The sequence below is a fragment of the Acomys minous genome (genome assembly GCF_964271855.1).
Source record: "Acomys minous genome assembly, chromosome: 17".
Taxonomy (NCBI): domain Eukaryota; kingdom Metazoa; phylum Chordata; class Mammalia; order Rodentia; family Muridae; genus Acomys; species Acomys minous.
Genome location: NC_140500.1, coordinates 57,214,679 through 57,237,893, shown reverse-complemented (window position 1 = coordinate 57,237,893; position 23,215 = coordinate 57,214,679). Strand labels below are relative to the sequence as shown.

Below are 23,215 nucleotides of genomic sequence, written 5' to 3'. Positions count from 1 at the left end.
GTGAAGTAATCCATCTTTCCTGTGCTCTGGGCCTTTCTCTTTGAGACAGGTTCTCTTGTAGCCCAGGTTGGCCTTGAACGCCTTTGTAGCTAAGGATGACACTGAATTCATGTTCCTCACTGCTGCCCCAGTTCTGCTTTTCCCCTGGGGTATCCAGGCACCATTGCCCATGGGCTGACTGAAGAAAGTGAAGCTCAGCCTGGGCGAGTGCCATTGAGTGCCTGAGAAACAGGGCTAGGTAAATCTTGGGGAGTGGGTAGGGGTTTGGGGATGAGTGTACATTATTGGCTGGGGCCAGGGGTGCTAGGAATGCTTCATGTGCATAAAGAGGGATTCCAGGTGGTTGTTGGACATGCCATAAGGAGAGTGGGAAGTTTAACCTGAAACCTGACCGCTGGGCTATGTTAGCACCTCAAGGGCAGCAGAGGTGGGAGTCTTAAGGCTGACGTGTGCTGGGATAAGCAGGCCTAGAACAGGGAGGAGGCAGCCCTAGTCCTGCCCATCTCAGGACAAGGTTTTCTAGGGTTGCCCTTGTCTCTGCCTCACTCTTTGCTCCTCAGTCGCATGGTTTTGCTGGCCCCACGCTCTTGTCTCTACCTCCTGGATGGTAGGGTTACAGGCACACACCACCACCTCCAGCTTATGTGGTGCTGAAGCAGCATCGTGGTCCCAACAACTGGGAGCTCAGCTGAGGCAGAAGGTCTGTGACACACGGAGACTAGCTGGCTCCTGCCTGCCTTAGGGTTCCCAGTGCTGCAACAAAACATCGTGACCAAAAAGCAGGTTGGGGAGGAAAGAGTTTATTTGGCTTACACTTCCAGATCACTGTTCATCACTGAAGGAAGTCAGGACAGGAACTCAAGCAGGGTAGGGACTGATGCAGAGGCCATGGAGGGGTGCTGCTTACCAGCTTTCTCAGCCTGCTCTCTCATAGAACCCTGGATCACCAGCCCAGAGCCCCATCAATCACTAATTAAGAAAATGCCTTACAGCCTTTGTCTTAGGTAGGGTTTTCTTGCTGTGAAGAAACATCATGACCATGGCAACTCTTATAAAGGACAGCATTTAATTGAGGCTGGCTTATAGTTTGGGGTTTAGTATATCATCATGGCGGGAAGCATGGCGGCGCACAGGCAGACATGGTGCTGGAGAAGGAGCTGAGAGTTCCGCATCTTGATCTGAAGGCAGCAGGAGGAGACTGACTCAACCTCAGAGCCCACCTCCACAGTGGCACACTTCTCCAAAGAGCCCACACCTTCCAGTAGCGCCGCTTGCGGTGGGCCAAGCGTGCAAACACACGACTCTATGGGGACCGTTCCTATTCAGCCCACACAGGCCATAGCTTATGAAGGCAGTTTCTCAATTAAGGCTCACTCTTACCAGGTAATTCCAGCTTGAGGCAAGTTGCTATAAAACTAGCCAGTTTGGCTACGTTTTTACAGTCCAGTCTGAGCTACAAAGTAAGACCCTATGCCAAAAATAAATAATTGAAAATCCCTCCCTCGCCTCCTCTCTCAACGTTAACGTTGTGTGACTGTATTCTCCCGCTGATGGTCTTGTCTTTCTAGGAGCTGTGAACAATGGAACCAAACTCTCAGAGGACTAAAGTCCCGGCTTTCTTATCTGACTTGGGGAAGGCCACACTGAGGGGGATCAGGAAGTGTCCCCGATGTGGCACGTACAATGGAACCCGTGGGTTGAGCTGTAAGAACAAGACATGTGGGACCGTATTTCGCTATGGTGCCCGGAAGCAGCCTAGCATTGAAGCTGTCAAAATCATCACAGGCTCTGACCTACAGGTCTACTCTGTGCGGCAAAGAGACCGGGGCCCTGACTACCGATGCTTTGTGGAGCTGGGTGTTTCAGAGACGACAATCCAGACAGTGGACGGGACAATCATCACTCAGCTGAGCTCTGGCCGGTGTTATGTCCCCTCGTGTTTGAAAGCCACCACTCAAGGCATCGTGGAAAACCAGTGTCAGCACATCAAGCTAGCAGTGAACTGCCAGGTGGAGGCCACCCCTCTGACCCTGAAGAGTTCAGTCCTGAATGCGATGCAGGCTTCCCCAGAAACCAAACAGACCATCTGGCAGTTGGCCACGGAACCCACAGGTCCCCTGGTGCAGAGAGTCACTAAAAACATCATGGTAGTGAAATGCAAGACAAGCCAGAAGCACAGCTTGGGCTATCTGCACACGTCCTTCCTGCAGAAAATCAGCTCGAGAAGCCTGCCGGAGCGCCGCTTCCTCTGCTCCTGCCAAACCCTGAAGTCACACAAGTCCAGTGTCCCCAAGGCTGAGGCAGCCCCAAGGTGCATCCACTTCTTTGCTTGCCTCTGTGCCTTTGCCAGTGATGAGACATTGGCTCAGGAATTCTCAGACTTCTTAAATGTTGACGCCAGCGGTACGTGGGAAGATTGACAGTTACTTGGTTGTTCTAAAATGGCAGAGAAGGCATTCACTGATGCATTTGGAAATTGTCCTAATAGCCTTTAGATTCAGGTGCTAGATAGTACAGGTGCCTTTTTTTGTTTGTTTTTTACTGTGTGTGTGTGTGTGTGTGTGTGTGTGTGTGCACATATGTATGTACCATGGCACATAGGTGGTGTCAGTACTCTCCATCCTTTACAAGGCCTCCATGGCAAGTGTTTCTACCTACTGAGCCATCTCACCAGTGCATCTTAAAAAAGTCAGCAGCAGCCTAGAGATGGCTCAGAGGTTAGGAGCTCTGACTGCGCTAACAGAGGTCCTGAGTTCAATTCCCAGCAACCACATGGTGGCTCACAACCATCTATAATGTGATCTGATGCCCTCTTCCGGCCTGTGGGTGTACATGCAGGCAGAGCACTGTATACACAATAATAATAATTTAAAAAACGAAAAGATAGTGTTGGTGCACTCCTTTAATCCCAGTGCTCTGGAGGCAGAGACTGGTGGATCTCTGAGTTCAAGGCCAACCTGGTCTACAGAATGAGTTCCAGGACAGCCAGGGCTACACAGAGAAACCCTGTCTCTAAAATCCTCCAGCAAAATAAGTAAATGAAGCATAGCATTTTGCTAAAGTAATCCAGCTGGCCTCAAACTCAATCCTTTTGCTTTCCGGCTTGCTGCCGTCACTACTCATCGCTAGTAGTTTTCTTTGCATTCAAACCAGCACAACATATGTACATAGAAATTTGGTTAAATAGTTAAAACTAAGAATTGAAAGAGATAAACATTTTGAGATAATGCATTTAGCAAATGGGTGTGTGGGGGTGCCCACTTCACTGTCTCTCCAGCCCATAGTTTGATTTTTTTGTTAACTTTACAGATACCATAAGTTGACCAAAATTACACAGAAAAAAATATTTTATTATAGCTTTTTTTAATCTCTAAAAATGAAGATACCTTGCTCAAAATACCTTTTTTGTTGTTATGTTGTTGACATTTTTTGGTTTGGTTTGGTTTGGTTTTTGGTTTTTCAAGACAAGGTTTCTCTGTGTAGCTTTGGCTGTCCTAGACTGACTTTGTAGACCAGGCTGGCCTTGAACTCACAGCAATCCGCCTGCCTCTGCCTCCCAAGTGCTGGATTAAAGGCATACGCCACCACTCGTGGCTTGTTTTGTTTTTCATGACAGGCCTTCTCTGTGTAGCAGTTGTCGACCTTTTTTTAGCTTATTAATTTATTGGTTGATTTCATATGTATGTGTGTGTGCTTCATAGTATATATTTGTGCACCATGTGTGTGCCGAAGCCTGCAGAGGTCAGGAAAGGCATCGGACTTGCTGGAACCGGAGTTACAGATGGGTGTGAGCTACCATGCTGGTGCTGGGAGCCAAATCCATATCCTCTGCATGAGCAGCCAGTGCTCTTCAGACCTTTGTCGATGAAATAGTTATCTTTTTTGGCTTATTTATTTATTTATTTTTGTGTACATATGGGTGTTTTTTAGCTTTGGTTTTTTGTTTTTGTTTTTTGTTTGTTTGTTTGTTTATTGAGACAGGGTTTCTTTGTGTCACCATGGCTGTCCTAGGCTCACTTTGTAGACCAGGCTGGACTCGAACTCACAGCAATCTGCCTGCCTCTGCCTCCCAAGTGCTGGGATTAAAGATGTGTGCCACCACACCCGGTGTACATATGGGTGTGGTCATGTGTCATGTGTAGAGGTCAGAGACACCTCAACCATCAGTCTTTGCCTTTCTCCTCCCCTCACCCCCAAACCTAAGGACTGAACCCCAAGCTTTGCACGTGTGTGTTTTGCCTGCATGCACACAGGTACCTGGAAGCCCACAGAGGCCAGAAGACTGTATTGGAGCCCTTTGAACTGGGAATACAGATAGACAGTTGTGAGCTGCCGTGTGGGTGCTGGGAATCCAACCCAGGTCCTCTGAAAGAGCAGACAGTGCTCTTAACCACTGGGCCAGCTCACTAGCTCCACTTGACTGTTTCTTAAAATTTGTTTTAGCCGGGCGTGGTGGCGCACGCCTTTAATCCCAGCACTCGGGAGGCAGAGGCAGGTGGATCAGTGTGAGTTCGAGGCCAGCCTGGTCTACAAAGCGGGTCCAGGACAGCCAAGGCTACACAGAGAGACTCTGTCTCGAAAAACCAAAAAAAAAAAAAAAAATTGTTTTTATTTTATGTGTATGAATGAGTGCCTACATGAATATACGAGCAACACATGTGTACCTGCTGCCCGTGCAGACCCGAAGAGGGCACTGGCTCCACTTGAGCTAGGGTTACAGGTGTTTTTGAGCTACCATGTAGGTGCTTGGAACCAAACCTGAGTTTTACAAGAGCAGCAAGTGCTCTTAATGGCCAAGCCATCTCTCCAGCCTCGTGTCTGAATTTTTACATGGGTTTTGGGGGAAGTGTGTGTGGGTATCAGGGAAGTGCCAGAGGCATGAGGTTCTACAGGAGCTCAAGAACAGTTAAGTCGTCATGAGACTCCCAAGGTGGATGTTGGGGACTGAACTCAGTCTCTTTTGCAAGAGCAGCAGGTGCTCTGGACCACAGATCTGTTACTCCTGCACTCTTTTCATTTGTTGTTGTTGTTTGGTTGGTTTGGGTTTTTGTTTTTCCCCTCTTTTTTTTTTTTTTTTAATTTTTGTTTTTCAAGACAAGGTTTCTCTTACAGTTCTGGCTAGCCTAGACTCACTTTGCAGACCTGGCTGGCCTAAAACTCATAGAGATCCTCCTGCCTCTACCTCCCCAGTGCTGGGATTAAAGGTGTTTGCCACCACACCCGGCTTTTCTTTTTTTTTTTCTTTCTTTCTTTTTTTTTTTTTTTTTTTGGTTTTTTTTAGACAGGGTTTCTCTGTGTAGCCTTGGCTGTCCTGGACTCACTTTGTAGACCAGGCTGGCCTCGAACTCACAGCGATTCGCCTGCCTCTGCCTCCCGAGTGCTGGGATTAAAAGCGTGCGCCACCACACTCGGCTTTCATTTGTTTTTTTGTTTGGTTGGTTTGGTTTGGTTTTTGGTTTTTTTGAGACAGGGTTTCTCTGTGTTATCTTGGCTGTCTTGAGCTTGCTTTGTAGACCAGGCTGGCCTCGAACTCACATTAATCCGCCTGCCTCTGCCTCCTGAGTGCTGGGATTAAAGGCGTGCGCCACCACGCCCAGATCATTTGTTTTTTAAAGTGTGTGTGTGTGTGTGTGTGTGTGTGTGTGTGTGTGTGTGTGTGTGTGTGAGTGTGAGTGTGTGTGTGTGTGTGTGTGTGTGTGTGTGTGTGTGTGTGAGTGTGTGTGAGCTGGAGGTGGAACCCAGAGTCTTAGACATTCTAGGCAAGTATTCTGCCCCCAATCCACTTCCCCTTCCTAAATAGAGCAAAATGTTTGGGGGAGTTCTTTCAAGTAGCTTTTTTTATACCAAGCAGCTGACCTATGCTTTTTTCTTTTTCTTTTTTTTCCCCCCTGTGGAGTCAGATTTTTATAGATTTTTTTCTTAAGATTGCGGCCCTTATTTGCTCTTGGATAGTAGTAGTCGTAATTCACAAACTTTTTTTTTTTAAGGTCTTAAAGAGATAATTGTGCCCCAGCTAAGCTGCCACTCAGAATCGTCTGTCTCTGCTTGTGAGTCTGCTGCCTCTAAGTCAAGAAAGAGGAAGAAAGATGAAGTGTCTGGTGAGAAAGTTTATTATTTCTTTGGTGTTTTGTCTTTTGTCTTCCACTGAGTCTGAGGAATTGTGAGAAAGGACTGTTGTTCTTGAATTTTTAATACTAATTTTTTTTTAAATGTAAGGGGTAGGCCTGGTGGTGTACTCCAGAAGCAGAGGCAAGTTTGAGGCCAGCCTTGTCTACCTAAAGAATTCCAAGACAGCCAAGGCTACATAATGGAATCCTGTATCAAAAACAAAAATAAAACCAGGTACAGTGGCACACGCCTTTAATCCCAGCAATAGGAAGGCAAAGGCAGCTGGATCTCTGTGAGTTCGAGGCCAACCTCGTCTACAGAGTGAGTTCCAGGACAGCCAAAGCTACACAGAGAAATCCTGTCTTGCAAAAACTAAATAATAAAAAACATATGATGTGTTGGAGATGTAGTTCAGTGTAAAATTAATTTTATTCCTCTGACTCTGGGAGGCCTACTGCCTCTGTCTGCTAACTTAGGCCTAGTTGTGGAAGCTTCTAGCATCCATACAATCTAACCTAGGCCTAGAATGTTTTCAGCCTCTGAGACTTACTGCTTAATGATCTTACTCTTTCATCTTCTTCCTGAGCTCTGGGCTGGCTGGTTCAACTCAGCTGTTCCGGCTCAAACTCTTCTCCCTGCTGACTTATTCAATCTGGCTTCTCTCTGGGCCTGGAAACGCTCTGCTTGGCCTCAAACTAATTCAGCAATCTGCTCTAACCTTCAGGCTTCTCATTTTCTGGCTCATTCAGTCTTACCTGAGTTCTCTCTCTGCAGCCTGACTTTACCTTCATTGTTTGGGATTAAAGGCATGTACCACCATGCCTGGACCTAAGCTTGTCTTTACCTGATACTTGCTCTGCACCAGGCTGGCCTTGAACTCAGATCTGTTTGCCTCTGTCTCCTGGATTAAAGGTGTGTTTGTATCCCAGCCTAGATCATCTTTGGATGTGATCTCTTGCTAGCCGGATCATATAGACCTAGAAGGTCTTTGGATGTGATCTCTTGCCAAAACAACCATCTTCTAATTAACATTCCTCTACAGTTCAGTGGCAGAGTACATGCTTAGCATGTACCAAGTCCTCAGCACCAAACAGCTTATAATAATGGTTAGGGTGCTTCTCACTCTTATTTAGGGATATAGTTTGTTGTTGCATTTTCAATTATAGCTACACACACATCTACATCTACATACATGTCTATATACATATATATGTACACACACACACACACACACACACACATGTATTCCTAGTCTTATGAATGTTACACCCTGGTGAAAGGTTAACACTGGTTCCTTTTAGAAACTGTAGGGCTGTCCTGGATCTTAGCAAAGATTGTTTATGTTTTAGATGTCTTAGAAAACACTATCAATGGGCGGTAGAGGCGCACAGCACACCTTTAATCCCAGCACTCAGGAGGCAGAGGCAGGTGGATAGCTGTGAGTTCAAGGCTACCCTGGTACACAAAGTGAGTCCAGAACAGCCAAGGTTAAATAGAGAAATTCTGTCTCAAAAAAGAAAAATCACTATCAAATCAATTTTTATGATTTTATAGAATTAAAAATAATATTTTAAATTATTTTATATGTGTGTTGCCTGTATGTATGTACATGGATGTTTGTACATCATGCATGTACCTAATATCTGAGGGGGCAAGTATGGAATCCCCAGAGCTGGAGTTCTAGGAGGTGTGAGCCGCCATGTGGGTGCTGGGAAAGTGAACACTGTTCTTATGCAAAAGCAGCCAGTGTTCTTAACAGCTAAGCCATTGCTCTAGCCCCAGTTTTGGAGACTTCTTTTAATATATATATATTTTTTTATGTTGGATGCGGTGACACACGCCTGTAATCCCAGCACTTGGGAGGCAGAGGCAGGTGGATGTCTTTGAGTTTGAGGTCAGCCTGGTCTACAAAGTGAGTCCAGGACCTCCAAGGCTACACAGGGAAACCCTGTCTCAAAACAACAAAACAAAATAAAACAAAACCAGTAAAGTTATTTTTTTTCTTTTTTTTTTTTAGATTTATTTATTTTTATTGTGTATACAGTGTTCTCTGTGCATGTACACCAGCACACCAGAAGAGGGCCTCAGATCAATGGAAGAGCAGTCGGTGCTTTTAACCTCTTGAGCCATCTCTCCAGCCCTTTTTGGTTTTTCTTTTCTTTTTTCTTTTTCTTTTTCTTTTCTTTTTTTTTTTTGTTTTGTTTTGTTTTGTTTTGTTTTTCGAGACAGGGTCTCTCTGTGTTAGCCTGGGCTGTCCTGGACTCACTTTGTAGACCAGGATGGCCTTGAACTCACAGCGATCCGCATGCCTCTGCCTCCCGAGTGCTGGAATTAAAGGCGTGCGCCACCATGCCCGGCTCCTTTTTGGTTTTTCGAGACAGGGTTTCTCTGTGTAGACCAGGCTGGCCCCGAACTCACAGCTATCCACTTGCCTCTGCCTCCTGAGTGCTGGGATTAAAGGTGTGCACTACCACGCCTGGCTGTTTTTTGGTTTTGTTTTGTTTTGTTTTTTTCTCTCTCTCTCTCTTTTTCTTTTTTCTTACTTTTTTTTGGTGTGTGTGTGTGTGTGTGTGTGTGTGTGTGTGTGTGTGTGTGTGTGTTTTGGTTTGGCTTTTGGTTTTTGGTTTTTTGAGACAGTGTCTCTCTGTGTAGCCTTGGCTATCCCAGACTCACTCTGTAGACCAGGTTGGCTTCGAACTCACAGTGATGTTTTCCTATATGATGGTAAATGACCTTTAGCTTCTGACCCCCTGCCTTTCCCTTTCATTTGCTAGGATTGCATGCCTGGCTGCAGACCTGATGTTATATTTTGTATTGAGACAGGATCTCGTAAATCCCAGGACGGCCAGGGAATTAGCTTGCAGTGGAGGATGACTTTGAATGTGTTACCCTGTCTCCACTTTCTGCTTACTGGGGTTACTTGTGCCACTACCCTCAGTTTATGGGGCGCAGGTGCTCAGTCAGGGTTTGGTGCATGTTAGACATGCACTCCGCTAAGGTGTGTCCCATTCCATAGGTGTGTCTTAAGTATTGCAACCTATTTGTGATCCAGGTGCACAGGTGAACAGCTCTCTGATGCCTCAAGATGCAGTAAACAGCAATCTAAAGAAGAGTGGCCTGAAAAAGCCTGTAGTTGCATCTTCACTAAAAAGGCAGGGTAAGTTTCCCTTCCTAGAAGGGGCTTCTGGGATGGAAAACCATCCAGAATAAGTCAAAAGTAGTAATAAAAGAACTTTTGTGTGTTGTCTCCCATGCTGGGTTACTAACATAACAACAGCAGCTGATGGAGTCAGCAGGCGAGGTCTCTCCTGGCCCTGGATTCCAACCGTGCTAGAGTAGACAGGCGGTCCAGCAGTTAAGAGAGTATTTGGTCCCAGGACGCTCTTTGGCAGGTCACAAACACCTACAACTCCAGCTCCAAGGGATTTTTCTGTCTTCTGACCTTGGAAAAACACATACACACAAAAAAGAAGCAAACCGAAGGGTGAAGAGAGTCAGCGCTTTAGAGCTCTTCCTGCTCTTTCAGAGGACCTGGCTTGGTTTGTGTAGCTCTTGGCTGGCCTTGAGCTCACAGAGATCCACCTGCTTCTGTCTCCTGAGTGCTAATATTAAAGTCACATGCCATCACATCTGGCTGTCCAATCGATTTTTCTCAAAACCCACTGTGTAGCCACAGATGGCTCTGAACAACTGCTCTGCTTCTACTTCCCAAATGCTGACACAAGCTATGTCATCACCGCTGGCATCTGTGTCAGTCTTAATAGGAAACAAATAGCTTCATTACTGAATTTGTGTTATGTAAATACACACTCAGAAATGGGAGTAATTTCTAGAAGAGGCTGTAGGATTCCTTGGAACTGAATTATAGGTGGTTGTGAGCCACTTGATGTGGGTGCTAGGATCCAAATTAGAGTGCTCTGGAAGATCAGCAAGTGCTCTCAACTACCAACTCATCTTTCCAGCCTGTGGTTATTGGTCTTGCGGACTTTCATTCATTTTTTTAAAAAGACTTATTTATTTATTATTATGTATACAGTACTCTGTCTGCATGTATATCTACAGGCCAAAAGAGGGCATCAGATCACATTATAGATGGTTGTGAGCCACCATGTGGTTGCTGGGAATTGAACTCAGGACCTCTGGGAGAGCAGTCAGTGCTCTTAACCTCTGAGCCATCTCTCCAGCCCCTCATTCATTTTTGTAAATGAATGTGTTTTTGGTTTTTTGAGACAGGATCTCATGTAACCCAGGCTAGCCTCAAACTTGCTGTATAGTGCAGGTGTGCCTGAAATTTACAAATCTACTGCCTCTACCTCCCACGTGCTGGATTAAAGGATGTACTATCATCAACTCTCATGCTCAGTATAAGTGGATTTCTTTTTAAGAAGTTTGTTATGGAGCTGGAGAGATGGCTCAGCAGTGAAGAGCGCTTGGTACTCTTGCAGAAGCCCCAGATTCAGAATTTGCATTGGGTAGCTCAAAAGAACCTGTAGCTCCAGCTTCAGGGAATTCAGTGGCCTCGCCAGCCTCAGAGGGCACTGCATCCACATGAATATAGAGAGATATATAGGTGCCCATGCATACACATGAATAAAAATGAATATTAAAAAGGTCTGCAGGCTGGAGAGATGGCTCAGAGGTTAAGAGCGCTGTCTATTATTCCAAAGGTCCTGGGTTCAAGTTCCAGCATCCATGTGCGTGCTCACAACCATTTATAATGAAATCTGGTGCCCTCTTCTGGCATGCAGGCACACATGTGGGCAGAATACTGTATAAATAATAAATAAATAAATCTTTTTTAAAAAGAGGTCTATTATCACACTGGGATCATAAAATGTATAGTTATTATATGTCAGTTAAAAAGGAAAAGTTCTTAAAACTATTTCACTTAGTTTTCTTTTCTCTGTATTTAATTTTTATGTTCTTTTTTTTTTCCTGTGTAACCTACTTGACTGTTTCAAGCTTCAGTTAATTATTTATTTTGAAAGAAAAATAAAGTTAATGAAAATTTTTTTTTTTTTTTCCTTTTCCTAGTCTGTGGTCAACTATTAGATGAGGCACAAGTGACCTTGTCCTTCCAAGATTGGCTGGCCAGTGTCACAGAGCGTATCCATCAGACCATGCACTATCAGTTTGATGGTAAGTACATCTGGAAGTAGGAGACATCAGAGTGGTAGACAGTAGTTCTACACTGGTTTGTAGAAAAAATAAGTGAACTTGAGTTCCAAGAGCACTGAGCCATAAGAAAATAAAAATCAAGTTGGGTGTGGCGGTACTGAGGCTGGAGGGCTACCCTGAGTTTGAGGCCAGCCTGAGTTACAGAGGAACCTTGTTTTATTGTTTTAAAGAAGAGTGGAGTAGGGGCTGGAGAGATGGCTCAGCGGTTAAGGAGCAGTGGCTGCTCTTCCAGAGGTCCAGAGTTCAACTCCCAGCAACCACATGGTGGCTATGAGATCTGTTGCCCCCTTCTGGCGTTCAGGTGTACATTCAGGCAGAACATTGTATATATAATAAATAAATCTTTAAAAAAAAAAAGAAGAAGAGTGGAGTAGAGGTGTAGCTTAATGTTAGAGTGTGTGTCCTGCATACAGTCTCTGGGGGTCTCCAGTACTAAGAGAGAAAAAAAAAAGCTGGCCAGAATGGCTCAGTGGTAAAGGCCCTCGCTGCCAAGCCTGGCAAGCTGAGTTTGAAACCCAAGACTCCTGAAGTGGAAGGAGACAAGCAATTATTCCAGCACTCAGGAGGCAGAGGCAGACGAATCTCTGTGATGAGTTCAAGGCCAGCCTGGTCCACAAATTGAGTCTAGGATGCCAAGGCTACACAGAGAAACCTTGTCTCCAAAAACCAACAACAACAACAAACAAGCAAAAGAAAAGAAGACATCAAAGTTGAAAGAACTAAAGAATCATTATTAAGCCAGGCACAGTGGTGCACGCCTGTTATCCTAGCACTCGAGAGGCAGAGGCAGGTGGAATGCTGTGAGTTCAAGGCCAGCCTGGTCTACAAAGTGAGACCAGGACAGCCAAGGCTACACAGAGAAACCCTGTCTCCAAAAACCAAAAAATAAAAAGTCATCATTAAATAATTGATTTAATCATAATTGGAGTTCAGGACCAACAAAATGAATTTAGAAATAGAAGAAAAAAGCACAGCAGATAAACTTTGTAGTCTGCCTGGACCTTTGTCTTTGCATTTGTGTCTGGTGTGGCAGATGCCAAAGCTTTAGATGTAAATCAGAACAGGGAGAGGACAGCTCAGAGAAAGCCAAGCCTGCGAGACTGACATAAGAGCATCAAATGCATAGGGTGAGGCTGGGTATGCAGGATGCATCTGGGTGTGGTGTGCAGCCTCCGCAGCCCCAGTGAAGTCAGAGCAAAGGCGAGCCATCAGTGCTTGCCCAGTGCCTTGAGCACGGTCTAGGTGGACAGTGTGGCCGTTTATCTTCATTCTCCATTTGACTAGATTTGGATTCACCCAGAAGCACACCACTGAGTGTATATGAGGAAGATGACAGATTTAGCGACAGAGTGAGTGACACCATCCCATGCTTTGGGATGAAAACAAGGAGTGTTGTGCCAGCCAGCATTTCTCTCTGCTTTCTGGCTTTGGTTTTTTGTGGGTTTTTTTTTTTTTAAGATTTATGTATTATGTATACAGTGCTCTGCCTGCATTACACCTGCAGGCCAGAAGAAGGCATCAGATCACTGATGGTTCTGAGCCACCATGTGGTTGCTGGGAATTGAACTAGGGACCTCCAGAGGAGCAATCAGTGCTCTTAATCCCTGAGCCATCTCTCCAGCCCCCTGGCTTTGGTTTTGGTGGGACCAGCCACCTCACACTCCTGTTGTCCAGCACTGGAATCTCTCTTGCTGCCATGGAGTCCACACTCTGAACTCCTGCCCTTAAACTGTGAGCCCAAACAAACCCTTTTCTTCCATAAGCTGCTTTCATTGGTGTTTGTTCCAGCAGAGCTCCTAACACAGGTTTCCTAGATTTGTCAGGTGATGAAGAGCTCCCTGCTATTTGAAGAACTTGGACTGTTTGAGTCCCAGAACCCACTGGGTTAGGATTAGGTGCTGTGAACTTGTAATCCCAGTGCTAAAGGGGTGGCCAGCTACTCTAGCCTAACGGACCAGCTTCAGATCTTGACGAGAGATCCTGTCTCAAAAACCCATTTGTGGGGTAGGACACTAAGATGGCTCAGCAAGTAAAGGTCCCTGCCACCAAGCCTGGTGACCTGAGTTTACTCCTGGGATTCATGGTAGACAGAACTGACTTCCGCAGGTTGTCCTCTGACACGCCTCCTCCATGTATGCCATAGCATGCATGGGCACACACACACACTAAGTCAAAACAAAGCAAGAGTGGGGTGATGGCTTAGCAGTTGAGCATTTATTGCTCTTTCAGAGGACCTGAGTTCAGTTCCCACAGGGATCTGACACCTCCTCCTGATTTCCTTGGGTGCCTTCGTATTACACATTCAACCATGCACACAAAAAACTCATATGCATAAAATAAATGTTTAAAAATGTGTGGGGTGTATTTGGTTTTGATTTTTTGAGACAGGGTTTCTCTGCGTAGCCTTGGCTGTCCTGGATTCACTTTTGTAGACCAGGCTGGCCTCGAACTCAGAGATCTGCCTGCCTCTGCCTCCCTGAAAGCTAGGATTAAAGCGTGGGCCCAGCTTTTAAAAAATGTTTCATTAAGCAAAAAGCCACACAGACTTCAAGGAGAGAAGTCTGCCCTGGTGGTGCCTACACAACTGGGGATCTAACATGTTACCCTCGGTAGACGATAGGTATGTTATGAGCAAGAGGAAGGGCAAGGCTGATGCAGTCCTTGGCTTGCAAAGGCCCATCAGCATTTTGTCTTTGAATAAAGAAGCCTCAGATTGTGGTGGTGGTGGTGGTGGTGGTTGTATCTGACTTGGTTGGGAGAGGGCATGTGCATGCCATGGCCAGTTGGCCAGTGTGTGGCAGGCAGAGGGCAGCTTGCAGGAGCTGGTTCTCCCTTCCTACCGTGTGGGTTTCATAAGTTGAGCTCAGGTGATCAAGCTTGCTAACAGGTGCCCTTACTGGCCTGTCGCCCCAGCCCACACACAGCAGGTAATTTTGGCCACTGCCCCATGCCTTCCCCTCTGCATGTTCAACAGGAGAACAGCTATGTTTATTTACGTGACATCCTTCTTCTTTCTGCAGGCAAACCGGAGCCCCTGGTGTTCCATATTCCTCAGTCCTTTTTTGATGCCTTGCAACAGAGAATATCCATAGGAAGTGCAAAAAAGCGGCTCCCCAACTCCACCACAGGTGCGGAGTGCCCCTGGGGGGGGAAGTGGTAGCCTTTGTGACCCTAAAGAACTTTGTGTGAGCCGGGCGTGGTGGCCCTTGCCTATAATCCCAGCACTCGGGAGGCAGAGTTAGGCAGATCACTGTGAGTTCGAGGCCAGCCTGGTCTACAGAGCAAGTCCAGGACAGCCAGGGCTACACAGAGAAACCCTGTCTCAAAAAACAACTATGTGTGGAAAACTCTTTGTGGGACTTTGAGGTCCAGGCAAGTTATTGGAACATGAATCTTTGTGTAATTATCTGTTAGAACAGTGACCATCCCTCCAAAGGCAGTGTGTTCTCTCAGTAAGAGTGAATGGAGACATTGAGGAGATGTAAGCCTGGTAAATGATGAGCAAAGGCTGTTTGATACATCTGAGTGTGGTGCAGTTTCCACAAACACAGCTGAAGCCCAGTGGATGTCAGTAGATATGTCATTGATACACAAGTGGAGCTCAGCAGAGCCCTAGCTGATGCTCAAGACATGATTGCTCACTAGCATCTATGAGGGCATTTATGTCACACTGACAGAAGTCCAGAGGGGACCTTTCCAGAAACCGTGGTCTAGAGGAAACATTTGCCGTAGTACATTAGGAAAATAATTCAGGGGCTGGTGAGATGGCTCAGAGGTTAAGAACACTGACTGTAAACCAGGCGTGGTGGTGCACACCTTTAATCCCAGAACTCAGGAGGTAGAGTCAGGCGGATCACTGTGCGCTCAAGGCCAGCCTGGTCTACAAAGCGAGTCCAGGACAGCCAAGTCTACACAGGGAAACCTTGTCTCTGGGGGGGGGGGACGACAAACAAACAAAAACACTGACTGTACCTCCATAGGTCTTGAGTTCAATTCCTAGCAACCACCTGGTGGCTTACAACCATGTATAATGTGATCTGATGCCCTCTTCTGGCCTGCAGGGGTAGATGCAGGTAGAGCACTGAATACATAATAATAAATAATAAATCTTTAAAAAAAAAAAAAAAAAGGACGGAGGCAGAGGCAGGTGGATCGCTGTGAGTTCGAGGCCAGCCTGGTCTACAAAGCGGGTCCAGGACAGCCAAGCCTACACAGAGAGACCCTGTCTCGAAAACTAAAAAAAAAAAAAACAAGGAAAGAGGGCTGGAGAGATGGCTTAGGTTAAGAGTACTGCCTGCTCTTCCGGAGGTCCTGAGTTTGATTCCCAGCAACCACATGGTGGCTCATAACCATCTATAATGAGATCTGGTGCCTCCTTCTGGTGTGCAGGAGTTACATGCAGGCAAAACACTGTATGCATATTAAATAAATAAATGGATCTCTGTGAGTTCAAGGATAGCCTAATCTACAGAGTGAATTCCAGGACAGAAACAAACAACAACAAAGAGAATATAATTCCAACCTGACATGGTGACTCACACCTTTCATCACAGCACTCAAGAGGCAGAGGCAGATTTTGACAGAAGCTTGGTATACAGAGCAAGTTACAGGAAATGAAGAACATATTCTTGCTGGACAATGTGGTGCACCCCTGTAATCCCAGCACTCAGGGAGGCCGAGGCAAGTGGATCAACGTGAGTTCAAGGCCAGCCTGACAGCCAAGGCTACAGAGAGAAACCCTGTCTCAAAAATTTACCAAATTCCTTGGTAAATACTATTAGAAAGAACCTCCACCAGTAAGATTAGAGTAAAAGGTCTTCAGAAAGTTATAAGGATGTGGTGGCTCACCTTTAATTCCAGCACTCAGGAAGCAAGAGGCAGGTGAATCTCTGTGAGACCAGCCTGGTCTAAAAAGTGAGTTCCAGAAAAGCCAGGGCTGTTACACAGAGAAACCCTGTCTCAAAAAAGCAAAACAAGGGTTGGAGAGATGGCTCATAGGTTAAGAGCACTGACTACTCTTCCACAGGTTCTGAGTTCAGTTCCCAGCACCCACATGGTGGCTCACAACCATCTGTAATGGGACATAATGCCCTCTCTTGTCTGATGCTCTCTTCTATCATGCAGGCATACATGCAATAGAGTACTTATGTACATAAATAAATAAATCTTTTTTTTTTTTTTTAAACAAAACCAAAACAACAGAAAAGGAAAGTTTCTGTAGGAAAGCAACAACTAAAAACCTAAAAATTGTGTTGATTACTTTTCTGGTTGTTATGACAAAATTCCTCAAGAATACAATTTAGGAGAGAAAGGTTTATTTGGGCTCATCATCATGAGGAACTCATGGCAGCAGTAAAAAGCAGCTGGTCCCATGCAGCCACAGGGAGCAGAGAGAAGTAAATGCTGGTGCTCAGCTTGCTTCCTCCTCTTTATTCTGTCTAGAATTCTAACCCATAAAATGGTACAGCCAGTATTTATTTATTTATTTATTTGGTTGATTTTGGGTTTTTTGTTTTGTTTTGTTGGTTTTTTGAGACAGGGTCTCTGTGTAGCCTTGGCTGTCCTGGACTCGCCCTGTAGACCAGGCTGGCCTCAAACTCACAGCTATCCACCTGCCTCTGCCTCCCAAGTGCTAGGATTAAAGGCCTGTGCCACCACACCCAGCTCCATTTTTGTTTTGTTTTTTTTTTTGAGACAGGGTTTCTCTGTGTAACAGCACCAGCTGTCTTAGACTCATTTTATAGACCAGGCTGGCCTTGAACTCACAGAGATCCATCTGCCCCTGCCTCCCGAATGCTGGGATTACAGGCATGCATCACCACCACTTGGTTAAAGCCTATATTTACATGTGGTCTTCCCACCTTAATTAATCTGTAAACTTCCCAAAAAACATACTCAGAGGCTTGTTTCCATAATGATCGTAAATCTCATCATTTACCCATTGATAGCACCGAAGCATATCACTATAAACTGCAATATTCATCAAATTCCCACAGGTATGTGGCCATCTCATAGTACAAAATGGCTCAGTTCAACATCGTAAGTTCCCATGGCTCTAACAGCTCCAGCAGGTCTCATCAATCTTAAGATTAACTTGAGTCAGTCTTAACCATGAGCACTTATGAAATGTGAACCAAGTTACATTGAATATGCAATAGCATAGAACAAACATCCCTATTCCATAATGGAAGAATTGGGACATAGCAAGGAATGATCCTATCAAAGCAAGACTAAAGCTCATCAGCACAACACCAAGTCCTATACTTTCATGTTGGACATCTGAGGCTCCAAAGGACCTGGGGAGTCCCACCCCTCCAGCACTGTTGCCTGAGGACACATTAGCCTCTCTCTTGAGCCAACTCAACTCCACGTCTGCAGCTTTGCTCCACAAATATTCCATGGTTCTGCTGTCTTCAACCTCCTAGGCTCTCCACTGCAGCTTAGGCTTTACCTTAACACCTCTGTGCACCTGAACTTGGCTACTTTGTGGATTCTTCTTTTTCCTACTTTCCATCCACCCAGTTTCACCTCATATCAGTAGATAAAAAGGAGAGAAGGGAGAGAGAGATCCTTGAATTTAATTTCTTTCTTATTTCTTCTTTAAGCACGACTTCTACCAAACCAAAACCAGCCCTCCTGAATGACTAACAACCACCAACCTCACCTCTTGGGGCACTAGCATTTATATACCCTTTGAAAAGTTCCCAGAATTCCAAATGTCACAGAAATTATCTGTAGCTAGCAAAAACTCCAGCTCATGGCTGGAGCATGAGGGAAATCTTTTTTTTTTTCCTTCATTTTTCAAGACAGGGTTTCTCTGTGTATCCTTGACTGTCCTGGACTCAGTTTGTAGACCAGCCTGGCCTCAAACTTACAGCAGTCCGCCTGCCTCTGCCTCCCAAATGCTGGGATTAAAGGCGTGCGCCACCATGCCTGTTTTACGGCTGTTTTCAATCCTGCGTTGTCTCTTTCAGCTTGCTCATGCTCCTTTCACTTGACAAAGTGGCACTTTTGTTTTTCGAGACAGGGTTTCTCTGTGTAGCCTTGGCTGTCCTAGTCTTGCTTTGTAGACCAGGCTAGCCTCAAACTCACAGAGATTCGCCTGCCTCTGCCTCCCGAGTGCTGGGATTAGGGTCATGTGCCGTCACACCCAGCGTATTGCACACTTTTAATATCTTCTCTGCTCCTTTTTTGTTCTCTCTCCTTGGGGACCTGAATAAGCAGTGAGCCACATGGATGATACACAGTCTGCATGCTCCCTGTCTTGAGATAAGGAAGTCCATTCCTTTATAACGGAGCCTCATGCTCCATTATATATACATGTAGCCAGTCTCTTTGCCTGAATCTAACATGAGTGACAACTGGCTTGTTTCCTGATAGAGTCTTCATTACCCTCCAGGTCTTTCTTGGCGTTCTCCCACATCCCCTATCAGAATGGCCCATTAAGCTCTACTTACAGCTCTCTAGGTCCTTAGCCCACAGGCCAGACTCTTCCACATTCCTCTTCCAGAAACCATTTCCAAAGGCCCATTAGCCACATAGTCAGGCTTATCAGATCAACATCCCCACTTCTTGTTTTTTCAAAGGATGCCAGCTTTTTGTTTGTTTGTTTTTTAAAGATTTTTATGTAGCCGGGCACAGTGGCCCAGCATTTAATCCTAGCACTCAGAGCAGGCAGTGGTGGTGCACACCTTTAATCCCAGCACTCAGGAGGCAGAGGCAGGCGGATTGCTGTGAGTTTGAGGCCAGCCTGGTCTACAAAGTGTGTCCAGGTCAGTCAAGGCTACACAGAGAGACCCTGTTTTGAAAAAAAAAAAAAAGGAATTTCATGTATTATTATGAATACAGTTCTCTGCCTGCATGTACACCTGAACACCAGAAGAGGGCATCAGATCACATTATATAGATGGGTATGAGCTACTGTGTGGTTGCTGGGAATTGAACTCAGGATGTTTGAAAGAGCCTGTGCTCTTTGCCTCTGAGCCATCTCTCCAGCCCTGATCTTTGTTTTGTTGTTGTTGTTGGTTTGGTTTGGTTTTGATTTTTCAAGACAGGGTCTCTCTGTGTAGCATTGACTGTCCTGGACTCACTTTGTAGACCAGGCTGGCCTTGAACTCACAGCCATCTGCCTGCCTCTGCCTCCCAGGTGCTGGGATTAATCTGTCCCAATTTTGAAGCTATCAAACCAGAGGCCTCACATACTGTTAATCCCTCAGCTATGCTGTGGGCCCTCTGCTGGAGCTGTTTTAATTTCATATGCAGAAAGGGGATAGCCATCACTTGTAATTCTATAAAGACTATGATTTGACCCGTTATATCTTAGGCTATAAGAGGTTTTCAGAACTGAGTTCTATGCACATGTCTCTACCAGACATGGAACAGTAGGCCAGGGGCCTGGGTTCAACATAGTACTACAGGAAAGAAACAACAAAATGTAAAGTTTCTAAGGTCCAAAAAGGAAAATCTGGAAGAAGCCTCGGAGACTTCTGTCGTGGAGGTCCTTATCATCTGGTCGTCAGCACCTGCCAGACTGATCTGTGAGGAGAGGGCCGGGCGTGGTGGCGCACGCCTTTAATCCCAGCATTCCAGAGGCAGAAGCAGGGGGTTCACTGTGAGTTCAAGGCCAGCCTGACCTACAAAGTGAATCCAGGTCAGCTAAGGCTATACAGAGAGACCCTGTCTCAAAAACATAAAAAATAAAAAACAAGACAAAAAAAGATCTGTGAGGAGAGCAGCTGTATGCAGTGAGATAGACATTGGAGCAGCGAGTCCACTGCAAGGCACTGCTGTCTCATGTTCAAGTTTGTCCCTTCCTTTCCACTGCAGCTTTTGTTCGGAAAGATGCCTTGCCACTGGGAACCTTTTCCAAGTACACCTGGCATATCACTAATATTCTGCAAGTTAAACAAATCTTAGACACCCCAGAGGTAAGAGTTTATTCCTCAGGAGCTGTGTGTGTGTGTGTGTGTGTGTGTGTGTGTGAGAGAGAGAGAGAGAGAGAGAGAGAGAGAGAGAGAGAGAGAGAGAGAGAGAGAGAGAGAGAGAGAGCGCGTTGCATGTGTATGGACGTGGAGGCTAGAAGTTCACTTTATGTATCTTTTTCAGTCACTTTCTACCTTTCTACCCAAATAAGTTTGGGCTTTTTTCATTTGTTTGTCTGTTTTCTTGAGACAAGGTTTCTCTATGTAGCCCTGGCTGTCCTGGAACTCACTCTGCAGACTAGGCTGTCTACAAAGAGCTCAAGAGATCTCCCTGCCTCTGTCTCCCAAGTGCTGGGGTTAAATGCATGGACCAGCACTATCTGGCAAGTGACATGGTCTATCTGTCTGTCTTTCTTTTTTGTTGTTGTTGTTTTGTTTTGTTTGTTTTTTCTTTTGTTTTCTCTGTGTAGCCTTGGCTGTCCTGGACTCACTTGTAGACCAGGCTGGCCTTGAACTCACAGTGATCCGCCTGCCTCTGCCTCCCAAGTGCTGGGATTAAAGGTGTGCACCACCACTACCACCCAGCTTTTTTTTTTTTTTTTTTTGGTTTTTCAAGACAGGGTTTCTCTATGTAGCCTTGGCTGTCCTGGACTTGCTGTGTAGACCAGGCTGGCCTCGAACTCACAGAGATCTGCCTGCCTCTGCCTCCTGAGTGTGACATGATCTTTCATTGGCCTGAAGTTCAACCAATTTAGTCAGACTAGCTGGCCAGCAAGCCCAGGACCCACCTGTCTCTCCTGCTCCATTTTGTTTTTGAGTCAGTGTCTTTCTCTGGCCTGCAGCTCACCAAGGCTGGTTGGCCTGTGAACTCCAGGGTTCCTCAGGTCTCTGTGTTTCCAGCACTGAAATTGCAAGCAGTTCCACCACACCTGCCTTCCTGGGGCAGAACTGAAACACAGAGCCTCCTGCTTGCATGCCAAGCACTTTGCTGCCTGAGCCATTTCCCCGTCTTCCTTTTTCATGCTAAGGGATTATTTAGATGTAGTTTGTATAGTTCTGAGTCTGATTTTGGTAACTATTCATGCTTTAAGAGCCAGGCATGGTGGCGCATGCCTTTAATCTCAGCACTCAGGAGACAGAGGCAGTCAGATCACTGTGAGTTTGAGGCTAGCCTGATCTACAAAGTGAGTCCAGGGCAGCCAAGGCTACAAAGAGAAACCCTGTCTTGGGGAGAAAAAAAAAAACCAGCTGGTGTGGTGGCTCACGCCTTTAATCCCAGCACTTGGGAGGCAGAGGCAGGTGGATCTCTGTGAGTTCAAGGCCAGCCTGGTCTACATAGTGAGTACAGGGCAGCCAGAGCTACACAGAGAAACTGTCTCAAAAAAAACAAAAAACAAAAAAAATTAGGCTAACCTGGTAAAGGTGTGATGACCTTGAGAATGATCCTAATACCATATAAAATGGGGTGCAGTGGTACACACTTCCAGTTCCAGCACTAAGATGGAGGCAGGAGAATCAAAAGTTCAAAGCCGTCCTCAGCTGCTTATCAAGTTAGAGGCCAGCTTCTAGAGGCAGTATGAGACCCTGTATGAACAAATAAAGCATCCACAAAAAAGGATCTAAAGTCAAAGGATGCTATGTTCTGCCTTTGGGGTCAGGAAGTGGGATTTGGGTCCAGGCATGGTGTTGTACCCTTTATCCCAGCACTTAGGAGCCAGACCAGTCACTTGCCTGGTCTTCATGGCAAGTTTCAGACTTCCAGAGCTACCAAGTAAGACCCTGTTCCCCACTTCCCTGCACCACCACCCCAACCCCGCCAAAACCAAAACACCAAAGCGGGGTTTTCCTTGTGAATTCGTGATATCCTGATATCTGTGAAGGTCTTCAACCTCACTGATTGGCGCTAGGGCAGGAATGGGTGATGCAGATGGCACTCTGTTTGTGAAGCCACTAGTCCTTCCCAAGCTATAATTTGGCCTGAACTTATTTTTCACCAAGGACACACTGTATATTTTACTACATTTACTTTTTTTTATTATTTATTTATTTATTCATTTATTTATTTATTTATTTATTGAGAGAGAGAGTGTGTGTGTGTGAGAGTGTGTACGTGTGCGTGCACGCATGTGCAGGTAGAGGTCAGAAGACAATTTGTAGGAGTTGGTTCCCTCCTCCTCCTATGGGCTCTGGGGGTTGAGCCCAGGTTGTCAGCCTTACCAGGTGCCATTAGTGCCGTTACTGACTCACCCATCTCATAGGCCCTATAGTGTGCATTCTAAAATGGTTTGTTGAAGTTAATCTGAAATTTTGGCAGATTTTTTTCCCCTTCCTACAGAAGTAGAATATTTCAGAGAATTCAGCACAGTATGGCTCTGATACATGAAGGTTAATTTAGCCAGGCTTGGTAGCTCACACTTACAATCCTAGTATTTGGGAGGCCAAGGCAGAAATCTGGAGTTCCAGGGCTACACAGGGAGACTGTCTCAAACACAACACAGAGTAGATGAAGGACCAAGCATTGTTGTGTTCAGAAGTAAGGTTTTGATGGCTGCACAGCTAATGTGTGAGCCTTAGAAGACAGGTTCAGGGGCTGGAGAGATGGCTCAGTGGTTAAGAGCACCACCTGCTCTTCCAAAGGTCCTGAGTTCAATTCCCAGCAACTACATGGTGGCTCACAACCATCTGTAATGAGATCTGGTGCCCTCTTCTGGCCTGCAGGGGTACATACAGGCAGAATACAGTATAAATAATAAATAAACGAATCTTTTAAAAAATAAAAAAAAAAAAGAAGAAGAAGAAGACAGGTTCAGTGAAAGACCCTGTGTTGAGGTTGAAAGTGATAGAGAAGGCCGGGCGTGGTGGCGCACGCCTTTAATCCCAGCACTCGGGAGGCAGAGGCAGGCGGATCGCTGTGAGTTCGAGGCCAGCCTGGTCTACAAAGTGAGTCTGGGACAGCCAAGGCTACACAGAGAGACCCTGTCTCGAAAAACCAAAAAAATAAATTAAAA

At 45.7% G+C, this 23,215-nt stretch overlaps 1 protein-coding gene across 3 annotated transcripts in view; it reads left to right on the top strand.

The window, feature by feature from the left end:
* The window catches only part of LOC311588424 (uncharacterized protein C2orf42 homolog), a 33,424-nt gene that overhangs the window by 3,757 nt on the left and 6,452 nt on the right, over nt 1–23,215 (top strand). For all 3 annotated transcript variants that reach the window (XM_084766018.1, XM_084766017.1, XM_084766016.1), the window contains exons 3-8: nt 1,569–2,403; nt 5,988–6,098; nt 9,161–9,265; nt 11,143–11,247; nt 14,307–14,414; nt 20,113–20,213. In XM_084766018.1, coding sequence (XP_084622144.1) covers nt 1,581–2,403; nt 5,988–6,098; nt 9,161–9,265; nt 11,143–11,247; nt 14,307–14,414; nt 20,113–20,213 — 1,353 coding nt within the window. In that variant the 5' untranslated portion in view covers nt 1,569–1,580. The remainder of the gene's footprint in view (nt 1–1,568; nt 2,404–5,987; nt 6,099–9,160; nt 9,266–11,142; nt 11,248–14,306; nt 14,415–20,112; nt 20,214–23,215) is intronic.